We start from the raw sequence: 15,222 nt of genomic DNA on the forward strand, positions 1-15,222 counted from the left end.
TGTGTTGGGCCATTTGCCTCCGACTGTTTTAATTTATGCCTGAGCTTTAAATTGCTATCGAACATTACGGAGGCCAAGTGGTGCAAGCAATAACATGAATAATCTATCGGCAGTTCCTGTTAGACCGAAAGAGAATGAGACCTCCATCACCCTTATACTCAGGGGAGTGAAACCAGGCAGTAGTAGCATTAGCCTTTCCCCTTAAAAACGCTATATATGCTTCGCACATTGAAGTTGTAAACATCCATCTTACTAAGGGTTGCGTTTGACGGAGGTCAATAATGCCATTGAATATTTCTCTACAAAGGTATAATCACAGGATTGTGGCAGAAATAAATTGACCTCGTGTAGGTCTTTTTTTGCTCACTCAGCAAACCAACATAAGCACTCCTTAACCCCTAAAAGACAGTGTTGTGAGATTAGTACCAAGAGCGTCTATCACAGTGGTTCTCTATTAAATATATGAACCAGAGCCAGCTCATAAGCCTTTCTTATAGCCATGTTAATTAGCTTGCAATACAACTAAAAGCTTTTCTGCAAATCTTAAAATATAGAAGATATTTTCCCAACTCAATGCACACTTGGTCATTTCTCAGGAAGAGAAATGCATACATCGAACAGCTTCTTAGAATAGTGACCACTTTAAATTCATCATGCACATCGATTGGCTATTCCAAGCACGTCTGTCAATCTGACTGTGAAATGAAGAGCCAGAGGCTACTGGACCCAGACACATCGGCTTCTTTTCGGCCATCTAACAACACTTTCTGAAGGCTTCACACTCGCACATTAATTCCTTATTTTTAGCTTGCTGCTTCCTTCCGGGACATGGATCATGCTAGCTTTCGCTTGGAGTGAGTTGGCAACAAGTATAGTTTATGTAAGGTGGTTCTGGAGGCTGGTGCACACGACTTAATAAGAATACTAAATAAAATGGAAGAAACTGAGAACCGAGCAACTGAAGGAATTTCAGTCAAATAATTCAGTTACACCAGAATTAATTAGCCCTATTACAAAGAGCACATTTTTGTAATTCCTTACTTTTTATTGCAATACTCTTATCAGTTCTCTTAATAAAGTCTATTTGTAGCCCAAAATACTGTGCATTTACTTTAAAACCAACAAAAGGAAATTTAACACCATATAACATACTTAAAAGCTGTGTCACATTTAAAAATAGAAACTTATCACAAGCGTATTTTAGAGATACTACATCACAGACACCATTGGAAATGCTTTTTTAAAAATATTTATTTCCCATACATTTGATATACACTTGAACGTCTGTGCTGGTTTTCAGTGAAACATTATAATCACAGATATGATTTTGTGATATGTTACAATCCCCAATGTCTCACATCAAAAGTGCAACTTTTTTGCTGAACCTGTCTTGGAGCAGATGGCGCTTGATTGAGACCTAACTGCCGTCTATGACATTGTTCCAGTTATAATATTATGTTCATATTGGCAGTTACTGAAAATACTTAAATGCTCATACAGTGTACAGTAAACAATTATTTGACAAACTCCCGTACCAGAGAAAATGAAATGATAGCCTCGTGTTACAGTTACAAGGTAGACATCAAAAGTGCTTCCTGTCACAGATGTCCAACAATAATGAATACACGTTTAAAGTATTCTTAATGAGCATCTGTTTTCTTCACTAAAAAAAAACAAGACAATTGCTGTGAAACTAACAATAACCCTTTTTTTCCCCAATATATACTGCAGTGACTAAAACACTAGTACAAAACCTGTATGCACAATTATATTAAAACAGCTCTAATAAAATACTCTGGATAGGAGTACATATTTAAGTACCCTGCTGTTTCTTTTTTCCAAAAGACCTGAAACAACAAAGTGATTGTAGGTTCTTTCTCAAAAGTGTCTGTGCATTTCCCACCATGGTGAGGAAGCATTTGTGATCCGATAGATACGTACCAACATTGGCTTCACAGAAGAATAAAAAACATAACCTGTTCCACAGACCCTTCACCATTACTAATCTTGATACGCAGTTTGTCAACGGACGACGGTCCAGTGTTGACCCGAGTCTGTTTGTCATCCAGCTCAATGTCTCCACAAAGGGCAGTCTTACATCGTCTCCGCCTACCAAAGGTACACCAAAGTAAAGTTTAACTACCATCGTCTATTTACATGCATGGGGACGTATCGGAGGGTCACGTGGTGTATAACGCGCTGGCATTGGTCGAAATTCTGGAGGAATAAAACCTCGACCGTGACTCACATTCTGGAGCTGTTTACTGGCGGAAAGAGAGGTCCGAGGTTATTACTACTTTTTAATCTTTGACCAGCAGCAACAGTGAGTGAACCCCCTGTGTGTGTGTGTGTGTGTGTGTGTGTGTGTGTGTTATTACATTAGCAGAGCAGAGGCCTGTACTGCGAAGCGAGTTCAACAGGGTATCTTTTGGTTGTCTGGCTTAACTAACCCTAACAACTGTGATCCAGCTAAACGGTCCCACGAAGCTGCTCATCAACTCGGTAAATCCTCTCAGGGTTTCTCAATCTGGCTATGAGTGCGGTCACATAAAATGTTTGCAGCATATGACCAATCATAAACAAGCAGAGTGTGTGAAAGCATAAATTAGTCACGGCCCCATCTAGAGCGCGAGTAGATCTGACTACATTACATCTGGGTATTCTATTAAATGATGTTGCTTAGATGTAGTCTTTCACAATAGAAGACACTTTATTCTAAATGATGGCGTGCATGACAATTTTAGCCTTATTTTTTCAGCTGCAACCCTGGACTTGGAGCACATAAAATATAGCATGAATATTACAAATATTATAATACAAATAGTATAATACTAATAAGCCTGATATTAGTGTAGTCTAATCTTTATCCAGTTTGAATGTCAACGTTATGAATGAAGCTTCGATCTATTCAGTACAGCCTGACTTACAAGATATGGAAGTCTACTTACGTCTTTAAATCATTATAGCCAATATTTTTTATTTTTTTTGCTTTGAAGTCTGTTTCACGCTGCCGGGGTTGAAGCAGAAAGAATGAGGCTCAAATATTGGTCTAGATGAGGCAGTGGTATTATGAACCTTCACATTTACGCACAGATTTTTTGCCAGCTTTCCTTTCTGCTTCTGGCAGTTAAATATGTGTTGCTTTCACCCTGGATTATGACTTTAACTTCTTTGTATTTGTGTAATATTATCTCACGATCCGTTCGCCAGGCTTTGATTGGTCAGTAGGCGGTGCTTTTAAACAAGTTGATCTCTTATATCTCGAACATAACCTGCTCCGGAGCCGCCCTGAAGTTACCTCCCAAAACCCTAAATCCTGCTTCTTAGCACAGGCCCCAGCTGCAGCAACAAGCGCTCTGTGCATGTGTTCCTGCTACGAACCAGTAGACACACAACCTCTGCATGTCACCGTCCCAATATGAGGAGCCACCCTAAAGACTTTGGATTGGCTCTTCTAAGTAGCTTTTATTTAAACTCTATAATTCATTCCACCTTAGTTCTAGAAAGGGAACCAGAGGGATTGTCTGCAGTCTGTGGTTGAGACGGACTTGTGACTCTACCACAGGAGCGTCTTACATCCAAGACTCTGCTTCCACATCTCATGATCATCTTCTCTGTGTGACATCTGGTTGAACAGACGCGATGCTCTGTTTTAACTTCTTCGTAAACAGGTGACTGGCTCTTCCACAGTAGGTATTCGTGGTGGTCTGCAGCGATGCTTCCAGCGGCTGCAGCAGCGAGGTCTCCATGTTCTCACCGAATGTGTACTGTGAGGAAGAGAAAAAAGTCTGCATGCATTATATTTCTCATTTCAGAATAAAGATCACAGCTTTGAACATCCAGTTACGCGTCTTTCATTTCAGCTCTTCTCCCGACATTACTCATAAGAGACTCAACGTGTTCTTTTGTGTGTTATATTATATACCTGTTGCGTGCTGTGGCAGCCATGATGGGACAATGAGAACCGCATTCAAATCACAAAAATGAAGTGCCACATTTATCACTGTCACTTCCAAGACAACAACATTCTGCATTTGATTCATAACCGTCAATTCAGAGTGTTTGGATGATGAATATCTGTTACTACAACTATACAAGAATGCGCTCAGTGAGGCGTAACTGCATTGGTGGGAGCTACAGCTGCAGCATTCCAGATATGCTTCATTATTGACTGCTTTTGTGTCACCAAGTGAACAGCAAAGATAAAACTTCCAGCCCTTAAGCCGGCTAATATAAGCAGCGACGGCTTTTGTCACGTACAGTATGAAAATAAGGATGCGGGCCTTTTGTTCTCATATCTAGGCACGCCATTGTTTTACTGCACTAGTAAATAAGAAGAAATCACTATTTTACAGCATCTCATTTGACTCCAGTTTGGCCAAGCATTAGGTAAGTCAAGGCACACTTTCTTTATTATCTTTCATATACTGCAACAGGCAATAAAGCACCATTAACAGCCGCCTATCGATTTTTTTTTGTGGATGCTGTGGGTGCTTTGTCCACACAGCCATCACGATGTCTCAAACTAGCATCAGCACTAAAAATTTTACAACTCTTCTGTGGGCTTGGCTGCGTAATGGTAGCGCTCTTTATTGCAAGCTCCTCTGCTGGCTGGGAGAACTGGGCTGACTAAGGAGCTCTTGGTGGGATGGAAATGAGACTTTCCTCCAGAATTGCCTGCTCCAGGCTTTAGGATGCGGTCCTCCAAGGACCGAGAGGGAACAAAGTGGGAGGGGGCCCGAGGAGCTGGAGCAACAGGAAGCGCGGATAAAAGCTTCAACAAAATATAGCAACAAAAGGACGAAATGCTCTTCAGTCACACTGTGCCCTTTCCTAATAGGCTAATTGTACAACAAGGTCTTGTTTATTTAATACAGGACTCGTTTATGATTACTAATGACAAACCGCAGCACTCCTCCGCCTCCTAAAACCAGGTGGAGTCTGGCATTTAGTGTCTTGGATGCTTTATGTCTGTGCTGTCGGAGAGACTGATGGAAGCATGAGGGCCGAGTGCCCCGTAATGAAGGCCGCTCGTTTACTTAATGGCTGAGAACATTGCCCGCGCTGATAGTGGCCAGGCTGGGCCCTGTGGCGGTAATGGATGGAGACCAGCTAATGAGGCTTCCCTTACTCCCCCGATCGCTGCCTGCATGTTGACCGGTGTGCTGAAATCAACAAGAGCCGATCGAAGGCGAGCCGCCAACGCAGCAGAGAGCTCTCCGGCTGACTTGCTCCCTCGTCGATGACGGATGTGTGGCGGACTCTTAAGCTATGAAAGCTGAAAAAACGCATAAATAACGCAAAGTCAATTTGACAGATGTCAAACTTTTGTTTTAATCCCAGTTCTGTCTTTATTTTCAAGAGCCAGAAACGCACTGGCAGCGCTCTTTAGGGCGTCGTACCAACTTAAAAGGAAATGTTCAGAGTTTACAGAAGGCGTAAAGATGCAGCCAGGCCTCACCAGCTGTTCCAGGCCAATGCACAAAACCAAGAGGAGGATATTACAGCATGAGGGTGGAGATTATTGTCAACAAATCCAATGAAAAGACCAAAACAACAATGAATCGCTCCTACTAACAAGCATTGTCTGTGTGTCCCAAATCTGATAAAAGCTTATCGCTCTCTGCCAAAGACTTCCATTGATGTCCAAGAACTTTTAAAAGCACATCAATGAGCAACACAATTTCACTGGCTGTTACGTTTCTTCACTTCATCTTCTTTTAGCCTTTTATCTGACAACATCTAAAGCGACTGAAGCAGGGTGGGGCTGATTTGTCTGGTTTGGGAGAGCTGAGACAGGATGACGGAAATGAGTAGCAGGCTATTGATTAAGCACTGCAATGGCCTGGAGTGCCTATTGATAATGTAATGACCACCAAATAGTCTGGACCGACACAACTGCCCTCTAAAGGCACAGAGGGACCAGCGAGGAAGCATAGAAATGGTTGCTCCTCACTTAAGAGTGGGCGGTTATACTGCTTTCATCACCAGTTGCCAGTATCCACGCTCAGCCACAACATGGATTTTGCAATTCCTGATGAACTGCATCACTCCCACACAGTGTATAATGTGTATGGTTGTGTCCAGGCTGCTGCCGGTCCGTTTTAGCAGGTTCGGGCAGCCACAAAGCCCGCCTGATGTCCACACAGACAGCATTGCTGCTTCGGCCGGCGCTGCCACTGCCAGCCCTTATCAGATCATTTGGTCTATTTCTGCTGATAAAAAACAGGCCGCACAAGCTCTAGATGAGCCGCTGCTCACCGTCCATGTGTCCTTTTTTTACGGTTCTGGTCCAAAAGTGTCTCCACTCTTTCTTCATGTGGGTTTGAATATAAAGGTTATGTCAGGGTTTGGTTTCTTCAATGATGTAAATTATTTTAAGTGTAATGTTATTCTCATTTCTTGTTGCTGAAATCCAGGTTATAAAATGCACTCACAACTCAAACCAACAGCATGGCTGTTACTACACATTTACATTACGGGGCAGGCTACTGCTTCCAAAACACGTGCAGGTCTAAACCTCATCTTCATTCTTATTTGGAGCCAATAAAAAAACATCAGCTTTTGTTCCCTCACATTGCCAATAGAGGGAGAATTGGTAGAATCATGTTTTTGAGTTGAGTATCCCTTTTAATTTTATAATATCCTGATACAGTCACCATAAAAACCACTAAAAATACCGTGATATACATTTTAAGTCATATTTCTCACTCCTATCCGCACTAGAATAAACAAAGCCTTTCACAAATTACTTCCCCTTACATTAAGTTATCCACTTAACTGTCTGGAATGCTCTTTATAAAAACGACTTCATTCAATTCAGGAATTTTTGTAGAACACGTTGATTGTTAACCAATAAGAACCCTGGAGTTGTTGATTTGACTGTAGAACAACCACAGACTCCTTGTTAGAGGCGGACTCTACCTTTCGGATGGCCTCGTAGACGGCTCGGAAAGCCGGCTGCTTGTCATCATGGTAAACTCCCCTGTTACCATGGAGAATGAAGACACCTTCTCGATCGGCTTGTTGACAGTTGCTGCTGTAGATGCAGTGGTCCGGACGGTAGTTCCACTGGCAGGGAAACACATACAGGCTTTCTGTAGAACAGCAAGAGACAGAAGAGACATTCTTCTGATATGTTGCAATACCTGTAGGCAGTAAGTGCTATTTGACACAGGGGCACGCTGAGATCATTGGATCATATTAAATCAACTGGTGGTAATTGACCTCGTGCAGTCTCTCCACCTTTGCAAAGGCCCTCCATGATTGAGGGATTAATAGTAGTTTTGGTCCGGAAGCTCTTTGTGGATGGAACCACAATAACAAGAAATCAGATGTGTGCTAGCATGTTGTTACTTTTGTTTTTTAAGGGCTGCGCCAATGCGGTGAAGCGTAGAGAAAGCAGGAGAGAGAGATAGAGATGCTGAATATAGTGCAAAATTCATTACAGGCGTTGCATAGTTGAATATCGTTCTGTTATCGTGGACACGTGAGGACCGTTATCGTGTAGACTACAAGCAGACAGTGACACGCTTCATGTGGTTCCATTCTCCCCCAGAGCAAAAAAACCCAACAAAAAACGAACATCATTACAGTAGAGCATTAATTTTAGGACCTATACAATCATATTTAAGACAGGTTCAGACATTTAACTCCATGGAATTTAAGAGTCATGACAAAAAGTGATGCAGTATGTGATTGCACAAACCTGGATTATGGTGAAATATGATATTAAGAAGGTCCTGGTCCCCCCAGGTGATGTTGAGTTTATACTTCTGATAAAGGGGCATAAGAATTTCCTCCCACTTCAGTGCAACTGTTGTCATGTCATTCTAGAAGGAGACAATACAGCAATCAAGAGAACATTCATACCAGTTTGCATCAGGAAGTCATAAACAGCAATTCTGCTAAATGAATCACTTAGTCAACACTTCACATCAACTCAAAGAAACTGTCTTGTCTTTCAAGCGAGTTTGCTCATTGTGACGGTTTAGAAAGGTATTACAAGAGTGACCTCAGCTGGTCAGTCTCGGTGGTACAGCTGCTCCTGAAGCCTTCAGCATTCTCAACTATTGTACAATGTCTACATTTCACACATCTCAAGATGTCTCAATGACTAACTGAATGAAGAGATGTTGTTTGAAAACTGAAGGATTAAATGTTCAGATGAAAGCTGCTATATGTGAAGATAATAAAATAATTATTAAACGATAGAAAGATTTCTATAGTTATCTATAGTGATAATAATAACAGGGAGAAATTGCATAGTTTTAAGTGAAACAGCTTCAAATTTCCTTGGGGGTTCTTGGGGATCCCCAAATGGTAGAAATTCAGAATGTAACAATGATTGCACTACACACACACACACACATAAAAACACAGCTACCTGCACATTACCTTAAAAGATTTCTCCCTGAGGCGCGTCATGTTCATGAGCATGACCCCTGAGTTGATGCCAGTCTTGCCATAGTAAGGGTGGCGGGCAAAGCGGTTGTACCAGCCGATGCGTGGCTCCTCGTGCTCCGGAGCCATGGCCGCTAAGTGGCTTGAATTGAACTGAGAAAGAAGGGCCCAGATGTCCTCTACTGGCTGCAGAAAAATGATATCCGTATCCACGTAGAGCAAAGAATCCACCTCCTTCAGAATCAGCTGGAAAACAGAATATAAAAAACTCATGAGCTTGCTAAATGTGTTATTGTTACAAGTTATATGCAGTAAGGATGAGTCTAGACCTACTGGCAGGAAGAGCCTCTGGGAGGCACAAGGTTTGAAGAGCTTCTTCCACTCTTTTGCATTCGCATTAGGAAACGTGATGGGGTAGATGGTGTAGTTAAACTTGGTCTGTACTGTCCTGGGCCAGGAGTCCAGCTTGAAGAAAAGATAGCACAAAGAAAGGTTTTACATCAACAATATCCACATGTAAGATTTTGACTTGAGTTGCACACCTTGTGCAATGGTTGCAATAAGGCCTTCTTAATGTGATTCTCTGACAATAGCATAAGACACAGTCATAATGGGCTATTGCTTTAAGAATCTATGTAAAACCTGAACATGAATACACAAGTATATGCAAGTCCTGGTGTTGTAGGGGAAGACACTTACAGCATTTCTGAAGTGGTCCTGTAGATCATCCTCAGCAAAGATGTAAAAGTGCAGAGGCTTTCTGCTGAGGAGAACAGCAGACTTCAACATGGTAAGAGTCTCTTCTAGCCGGGGGCCACAGGCCACCACAGCCAGGTGACTTCTCCCATCGCCATGCTCCTTGACTTCAGAGCCTGATCTCTTTCTAAGAGCCAAGACAAAGTCAAATAAATCAGTAATCAAGCTCAGTTTGTATTCATACAACAGCATGGATACACTGACAATTGCAATAGTAATGAAGATACAGCAGGCTCAGCTGACTGGTGCTCAGCCATGTAGGGTTGGAACCGTCATCGGGTTTAATGAAAGGTAGAACAGGACTATCTCTCATGAATGTGGTAGTATGGCAGGCCTACACAAATACACAATAATAATTGACTAAATCATGTTAATTTTGTACAAGACTCTAGTTATTAACATTTGCATCTGATGATGCAAGCATAGGTTAAACTTGATCAAGACAGAAGTCTGTAAATAAGATACTGGTATGTTTAGTGGTGTGTATGTGTCTATCTATGATAGCAACATTGAGATTTCAGGTTAAAATGTGATATAGAAGAAAGTACTTTTTTCACCACATTAGCACTGCCTTTATGTACTCATGATCATGAGATGGCTTTACTCTAACAGCTCAAAGTGTTGTCAGTATGTGTGTTTCTGAGAACTGCTTGTGTTTATGACTTCATGATCAAGAGTAGTTTCAAGGTACACTGTGAGTGCAGCAATAGGCCCAGCCTTTACTTTGAACCGTTGACCCATGAAGTATGTGAGAGTTGCAAGTTGAAGTCTACTGATTGTAAATAACATTGGTGTATATATTAATAAGAGATGCACAAAATCAGTCATACCTAATAGATGATTCCAATAAGCAGTTCACTCCACAAACATCAGCAGGCAGTCTCCAATATGGATTCCAGTAAGAAACTGACAGTTTTCTACACCTGACAGAATGAAAACATGATCTTTTGGATCCTCAAAGTTAAATGAATCTCTTAGACATCAGACATGTTTAATGATTAGATCTGCCCTGAACTACCTCCTACAGTTAACGTTAGTTGTTAGTTAGTTAGCAGTAATGTTAATAGTTAGCTAGCTAGTCAATTATCTAGCTAACAGGTGGTAGCGTAGCTATATATTTATACAAGAAAGCATTAGCAATGTGAAACACATAACCTTATAGACCGTGGGTGTAAAACAACACAATTAACAGGCTGAGCATATTTTCAATTTATCCAGACAACGTTAATGATTAATTATCAGCTCGGCTGAGTAGCGTTAGCCATGTCTTGCGTTAAAGATAGCTTTAGCATGTCAATTAACGTTTTAAAAAGGTATATAATGTGTTATTTTGGTCTAACCTAACATTCACGCTAACCTTATAGCAGCTAGCGTACAAATGTAGGTAAAGCTAAGTTACAAATGTGCTCAGTAATGAAATGAACGTTTGATGACATAGATTAGCTAGCTAGCCAAGCTACCTGTCAAGCCCTTCATCGCGGTCTCGAAGGCCTGCGAGTCCGGGCTTTTTCCTGAGAAGGTGCCCGGTGTCACGACTGCGCCTGTCGGGTATCCCCTGTTCGTTCAGGTCCCAGCCGTCTCCGTCCTCCAAGGTGGAGGCTAGTTGATTGAACACATACAACAGTGAAAAGAAGGTGCTGACCATGCATAGGAGAAATGCTTGATGATAGCATCGCATTTTGCGTTTCCAGTTTTATGCGCTAACTCAACATTTTTGTCGTTGATCTTAGCTACGATGCGAGCTTAACAAATCTATCTCACAAAATCAAGTCAGTAGCTACACCGAAGAGCACAGTTAGCTGTTTACAGTTGTCTGCCCCACCCACATCTGTTACACGTGTTTAGTTTGATTAACTATCTGTCAGTAACGTTACTGCATTAGACAGACAGGTAGATACCAACGACTCAAAGCTCACCGCAAAAGTACATACAATTCCTGATGTCACACAGGATGGGAACACCGAGTCAAACATTCTGGTAAATGGTTAAGAAAGTGACTCAACCAAATTCCCATCTTCTTGGCTTGTAAGTTAAGAATGAGGACTGTGGAAGTGGTGTGAACACTGAATACAGCAACCAGACCTTTGCTAAAGTACATCAAGGTTTCACTTATGAATGGTAAGGACGTAAAGTTAGTTACTTTCCATCATTGCTTCTCAGGGCTTTTCTTTCAAGACAACTACAGCAAAGATAAGGAGCATGTTGCAGGGTACAAAACAAACACCCACATACAGTACGTTGAAGTGTGTGTGACTCATTGATTGACCTGAACTGGCTACGAAGTCTTTTGCCTTTTCATGTCTTGCCTTTATGGAACGTATCGGTCATAATGAGGGTAAAAAGGTTAACAAACGCATTCAAACATATAATCCATTGACTGTGGGGTTGATAAAGCAAATCATTCAGGGGACATAAAAGGTATGTTCCGGTAAAGCACCGTTTAAGAAATCCATGTGTCTTATGAACTGTTCCTGTTTATGATGAAAACAATTAAATAAAAACATATCCAATATATATCTACAACTTATTTTATTTAACATTATTTTACAATATAAACCATTCTATAGATTAAATCATGCTTATCTCTACCAAGTGAATGAGAAGCATACTTAGAATAATTATTCAATATTTTTACTCAAATGTTAGACAGTAAAAAAGAAAAAAAAAGAAAAGATGATTGCATCCAATGGCATAAAATAAGAGCTGAATGAAGCCAGTGACCAGCAGTGTTATGATTTACTGACAATGGAAAAGTGGAAATAATGCTAAAAAAAATGTTATCATGAACATAGAACGCCATTAAGTGCAAATAACGATAACAAAATACAAGGATAATCTACAATTCTGAGATGACTTTTTTTCTCTTTCTTTCACAATGCATCAAGTATTCTGTGCAGCTACGGTCAACCCGGTGTGTTGCTGACGCAACATTGAAGTGTTAAAACATAAGTAACCACAACACGTGGCAGAAATCCAGGATTTAATGCTACTGTTCCTTTGTTTCCAGTTCATCAGGACAGATCTCGTTGCAACAGTTCTTTGCGTTGAGCACACAGTCCTGAATCCTGAATTCTTTATCATCGCGGGGAGGCAGTGAAAAATACAGCCCCCCCAAAAACAGCTATCACATTGGAAGCTATAGTATTATTAATGCAAGTCGAAGACCAATCTCTGATTGAGGCTGTAGAGAGTGCAGAAGAATGGGTTGTGCTAAAAAGGTTAGCGAGTCTCTCCGTTAACCGGCGAGGCCTCCACGTGGGGCGAGGAGCATCTGGAGACCCCTCGTTCAGTGTTGTCGGAGCTTGAGCCGCTTTGACTGTGTTGGTCCGCTGAGGCAGCACTTGTCGACGTGGACGTGGGTTTGGCTTTCTCCTTAAAGTCTGTGATTATTACTGTCAAGTCTCCAACTGTGACCTCTAGATGCTGGGCGCTGCTCCTGTCTACATTTTTTAACCTGGGCCTGGGGAGGAGACAAACAAACAGAAACAAAACAGATTTGAAACCTGCTCCTCAGAACACGATACGTCGACCAGCAACAAGATCAAAAGACCCCCGAATAGACGAGCATGTGCCAAATTACCTCATCTTTTTATGGTTTTTCTTTTTCAGTGTTGGTTCTTTATCACTCTTGTCTTTCTCTGATTTTTCTTTCTTCTCCTTTTTGGGGAGCATGGGTGGTGCAAACTGTTGATTCGCTTGCTGTGCAACCAGCTGAGAAACAGGCCGTGGTTTTCTGAAAGAGACAAAAACAGTCAATGGCCGTCATAGTTACCTTCATATCACGGAACATACGAGTAGGGTGAGCGTGTGGTTTGACTACAAAATACATCAACACTTGAAATGATGAAGGCACTTAAAAATGACAAGGTACGTGCACGAGTTAGACTGTATTTCCTGCGTCGTCCTAAGGGGCTAAAACCTTGAATTTTTTGAGTGTACCTCCGAATACAATTTTAAATGGAAGCTCATGAGACTGTGGTGTAGTTTGTTTACAGCTTAACGTTAGCTTTTAACTTTTGTTGATTGAACTCATGCTTAAAAAATAAAAAAAAAAATCAGGAGTATCATAAACATGTGTGAATTTTTATTCTGCAGTAATCCACTGGAATAATCTCATTGTTTTTTTGTCGAGGGAACCAGTGCAATGCTAATATCTGGGGTTGGCCTACCAGCACTCAATTTCTCCCTTTCTTCTCCTACTTTCATCATTTTAACTTTACAAGCTTCCTAATTTCATCTTTTTAAAGTTACTTTCTGCTTTTGTTTTAAGAGCATTGGTAAAAAAAAAAAAAAAAAAAAAGTTCAGACCGATTCCCCTTTATTTTTGGTTAGAGATGAATTTACCCCCATTGGGTCTCTCTCTATTTCTGTGATAATTCAATACTGGCAGACCGTCTGTGACACAAAACAAAAAGGGATCGGGACTGTGCAAGATCATTCTCGATAGCACCACTGTGCAGGTAAAACTGCCCAGATATTAGTAAATAGAGGTATTTTGTGAGATGCCTTCGTGGACCCAACTCTCGGGCTGTAAATTACCCTTTTCTTCTTTTCTTACACCTTTCTAGATATAATCTGTGATGTAGTCCTACAGAACAGATTTATTATGCTACCCTATATGATGAATTCTCCCCATCTAGCACATAGGTACGTCTTTGGCTTAAGTACCCAAACATACACTCAGTTGTCAGTTCATTAGATCCACCTAACTAAAACTACTGTAGTCTAATACAACAGCCCTGCAATAAACCCTGGCTCATGCTAGGTTTTGTGTTTTATAGATGTATTCATTGAACTCTATGGACATTGTGGAGACTTTGGATTATAATGATGTTGATTGTATTGTGTAATACTGAGTGTAACTTCTGACCCCCCCCAACACACAATAAGTTTTATTAAAATATTTTCATTTCATCTTTTTTCCCTTAAAGGTTATTAAATTTGCTAAATTCCCATAAACAATACTAAAGACATGACCTCATTGGTACTGTAGATTACTGTAGTTTACGGGCCTGCACTCTCAACTGTCCATAAAGTTAAATCAGCAACTATCTAAAACCTTTTCAACAAAAACTGGACATTAAACCCTTCATAAAGATAAGATTTTATCGCAACTTGTTGTAATGGATAGTTGTAACGTGACCTGATGAACCTGCAACTGAGCGTACAGTTAAAATAGTCCTGCGGAGCTTCGGTTATTTAGAAATGAACGGCTCCAGCAATGCTTACCGAGTTGACGTACCCTTCCTGACATCACACATCATGCACTTGAACGCCTCCGCGGTGTTCTTGAACGTGCACACGCTACAGTCCCAGTACCCATCGTCCGCGGCAGAGGGCTTCGATTGCCGCTTTGGCCTTCAGACAAAAACAAAACAAAAACACTGTGATAACGCCATGTTTGCAATGAGCGCAATGATTTCAAAAGAACCCCCCGCCCCCCCTTCCGCTGTTCGGTAACGGTTACCGGAACAGGAAAAGACACGACTCTAAAGTTGTGATCTGCCCAGAAAGTCAGTCATTGAGGAAACGGGAGATTTCAGGCAGTTGCCCCTTATTAAACCTTCAGCCCAGCCGCCATGAACACTTCAGTTAAAAAAAAAGAAAAAAAAAAAAAAAAAAAAAAAAAAAAAAGCTCCATCCATTGACCGAGCTTCCTGCTCTCAAACGGCCCGATAAAAGTCTCCACTCACAGGCACCAGCGACTGCTTTACCTTGTGGGGCTCTTCTTGTCACCCATTCTACGAAACTTCGACTCAATGGAGTTAAAAATGATCTCTGTTACAGGTGAAAAGAAACGCATTTAGCTGCTGCTCAGCTGTCGGGGAAACTCCTGTCGAGGACGGTCACGTGACACGGGTTCACCCAATCACCTTTAATGTAATCACTACAGACAGAAAGAGCAGTAAACGGGACACAACGTCCATGAAAGTCGCTTTGTACATTTTTGCATCATAAGAGGAAGGTGTACGCGCCAAGACAGCCTAACGAGGACTGGGGAAATGTACATGTTCATAAACTGCAATAAATTGACACATTAACATCCACTTAAAGTGACACAAC

General features: G+C 41.2%; 2 protein-coding genes across 3 annotated transcripts; both read right to left on the reverse strand.

Annotated features, from left to right (window-relative positions):
• Positions 1-1,233: 1,233 nt before the first annotated feature.
• gxylt1a (glucoside xylosyltransferase 1a) lies at positions 1,234-10,972 on the reverse strand. Of its 2 annotated transcripts, XM_076089403.1 has the most exons (8): positions 10,620-10,972; positions 9,990-10,082; positions 9,103-9,286; positions 8,737-8,868; positions 8,398-8,649; positions 7,709-7,832; positions 6,925-7,097; positions 1,234-3,767 (listed from the first exon to the last, which is right to left on the reverse strand). In XM_076089403.1, exons 1-8 carry the CDS (start codon positions 10,835-10,837, stop codon positions 3,606-3,608), a joined length of 1,338 nt encoding a protein of 445 aa, XP_075945518.1. In that variant the 5' UTR covers positions 10,838-10,972; the 3' UTR covers positions 1,234-3,605. The 2 variants fall into 2 exon arrangements, with proteins under 2 accessions (XP_075945518.1, XP_075945519.1); XM_076089404.1 differs by lacking the exon at positions 9,990-10,082.
• Positions 10,973-11,673: 701 nt separating this feature from the next.
• On the reverse strand, positions 11,674-15,022 carry LOC142947664 (YY1-associated factor 2-like). The gene is made up of 4 exons (XM_076089405.1): positions 14,874-15,022; positions 14,389-14,517; positions 12,740-12,892; positions 11,674-12,619 (listed from the first exon to the last, which is right to left on the reverse strand). Exons 1-4 carry the CDS (start codon positions 14,960-14,962, stop codon positions 12,379-12,381), a joined length of 612 nt encoding a protein of 203 aa, XP_075945520.1. The 5' UTR covers positions 14,963-15,022; the 3' UTR covers positions 11,674-12,378.
• Between the last annotated feature and the right edge of the window lie 200 nt (positions 15,023-15,222).

The sequence above is a fragment of the Anarhichas minor genome, unplaced genomic scaffold (genome assembly GCF_050575085.1).
Source record: "Anarhichas minor isolate MPS153535 unplaced genomic scaffold, ASM5057508v1 ptg000011l, whole genome shotgun sequence".
Taxonomy (NCBI): Eukaryota; Metazoa; Chordata; class Actinopteri; order Perciformes; family Anarhichadidae; genus Anarhichas; species Anarhichas minor.

What these genes read in the sequence shown, in the direction of transcription:
- LOC142947664 (XM_076089405.1), bottom strand. Translation starts at nt 14,962, where the DNA reads ATGCGTTTCTTTTCACCTGTAACAGAGATCATTTTTAACTCCATTGAG. An exon ending in AGGAAGGGTACGTCAACTCG is followed by an intron (nt 12,893 to 14,388) that starts GTAAGCATTGCT and finishes TGTCTCTTTCAG; the next exon opens with AAAACCACGGCCTGTTTCTC. An exon ending in AAAAACCATAAAAAGATGAG is followed by an intron (nt 12,620 to 12,739) that starts GTAATTTGGCAC and finishes TCTCCTCCCCAG; the next exon opens with GCCCAGGTTAAAAAATGTAG.
- gxylt1a (XM_076089403.1), bottom strand. Translation starts at nt 10,837, where the DNA reads ATGCGATGCTATCATCAAGCATTTCTCCTATGCATGGTCAGCACCTTC. An exon ending in TCAGGGAGAAATCTTTTAAG is followed by an intron (nt 7,833 to 8,397) that starts GTAATGTGCAGG and finishes GTCTCCTTCTAG; the next exon opens with AATGACATGACAACAGTTGC. An exon ending in TCTACGAGGCCATCCGAAAG is followed by an intron (nt 3,768 to 6,924) that starts GTAGAGTCCGCC and finishes TCTTCCTCACAG; the next exon opens with TACACATTCGGTGAGAACAT.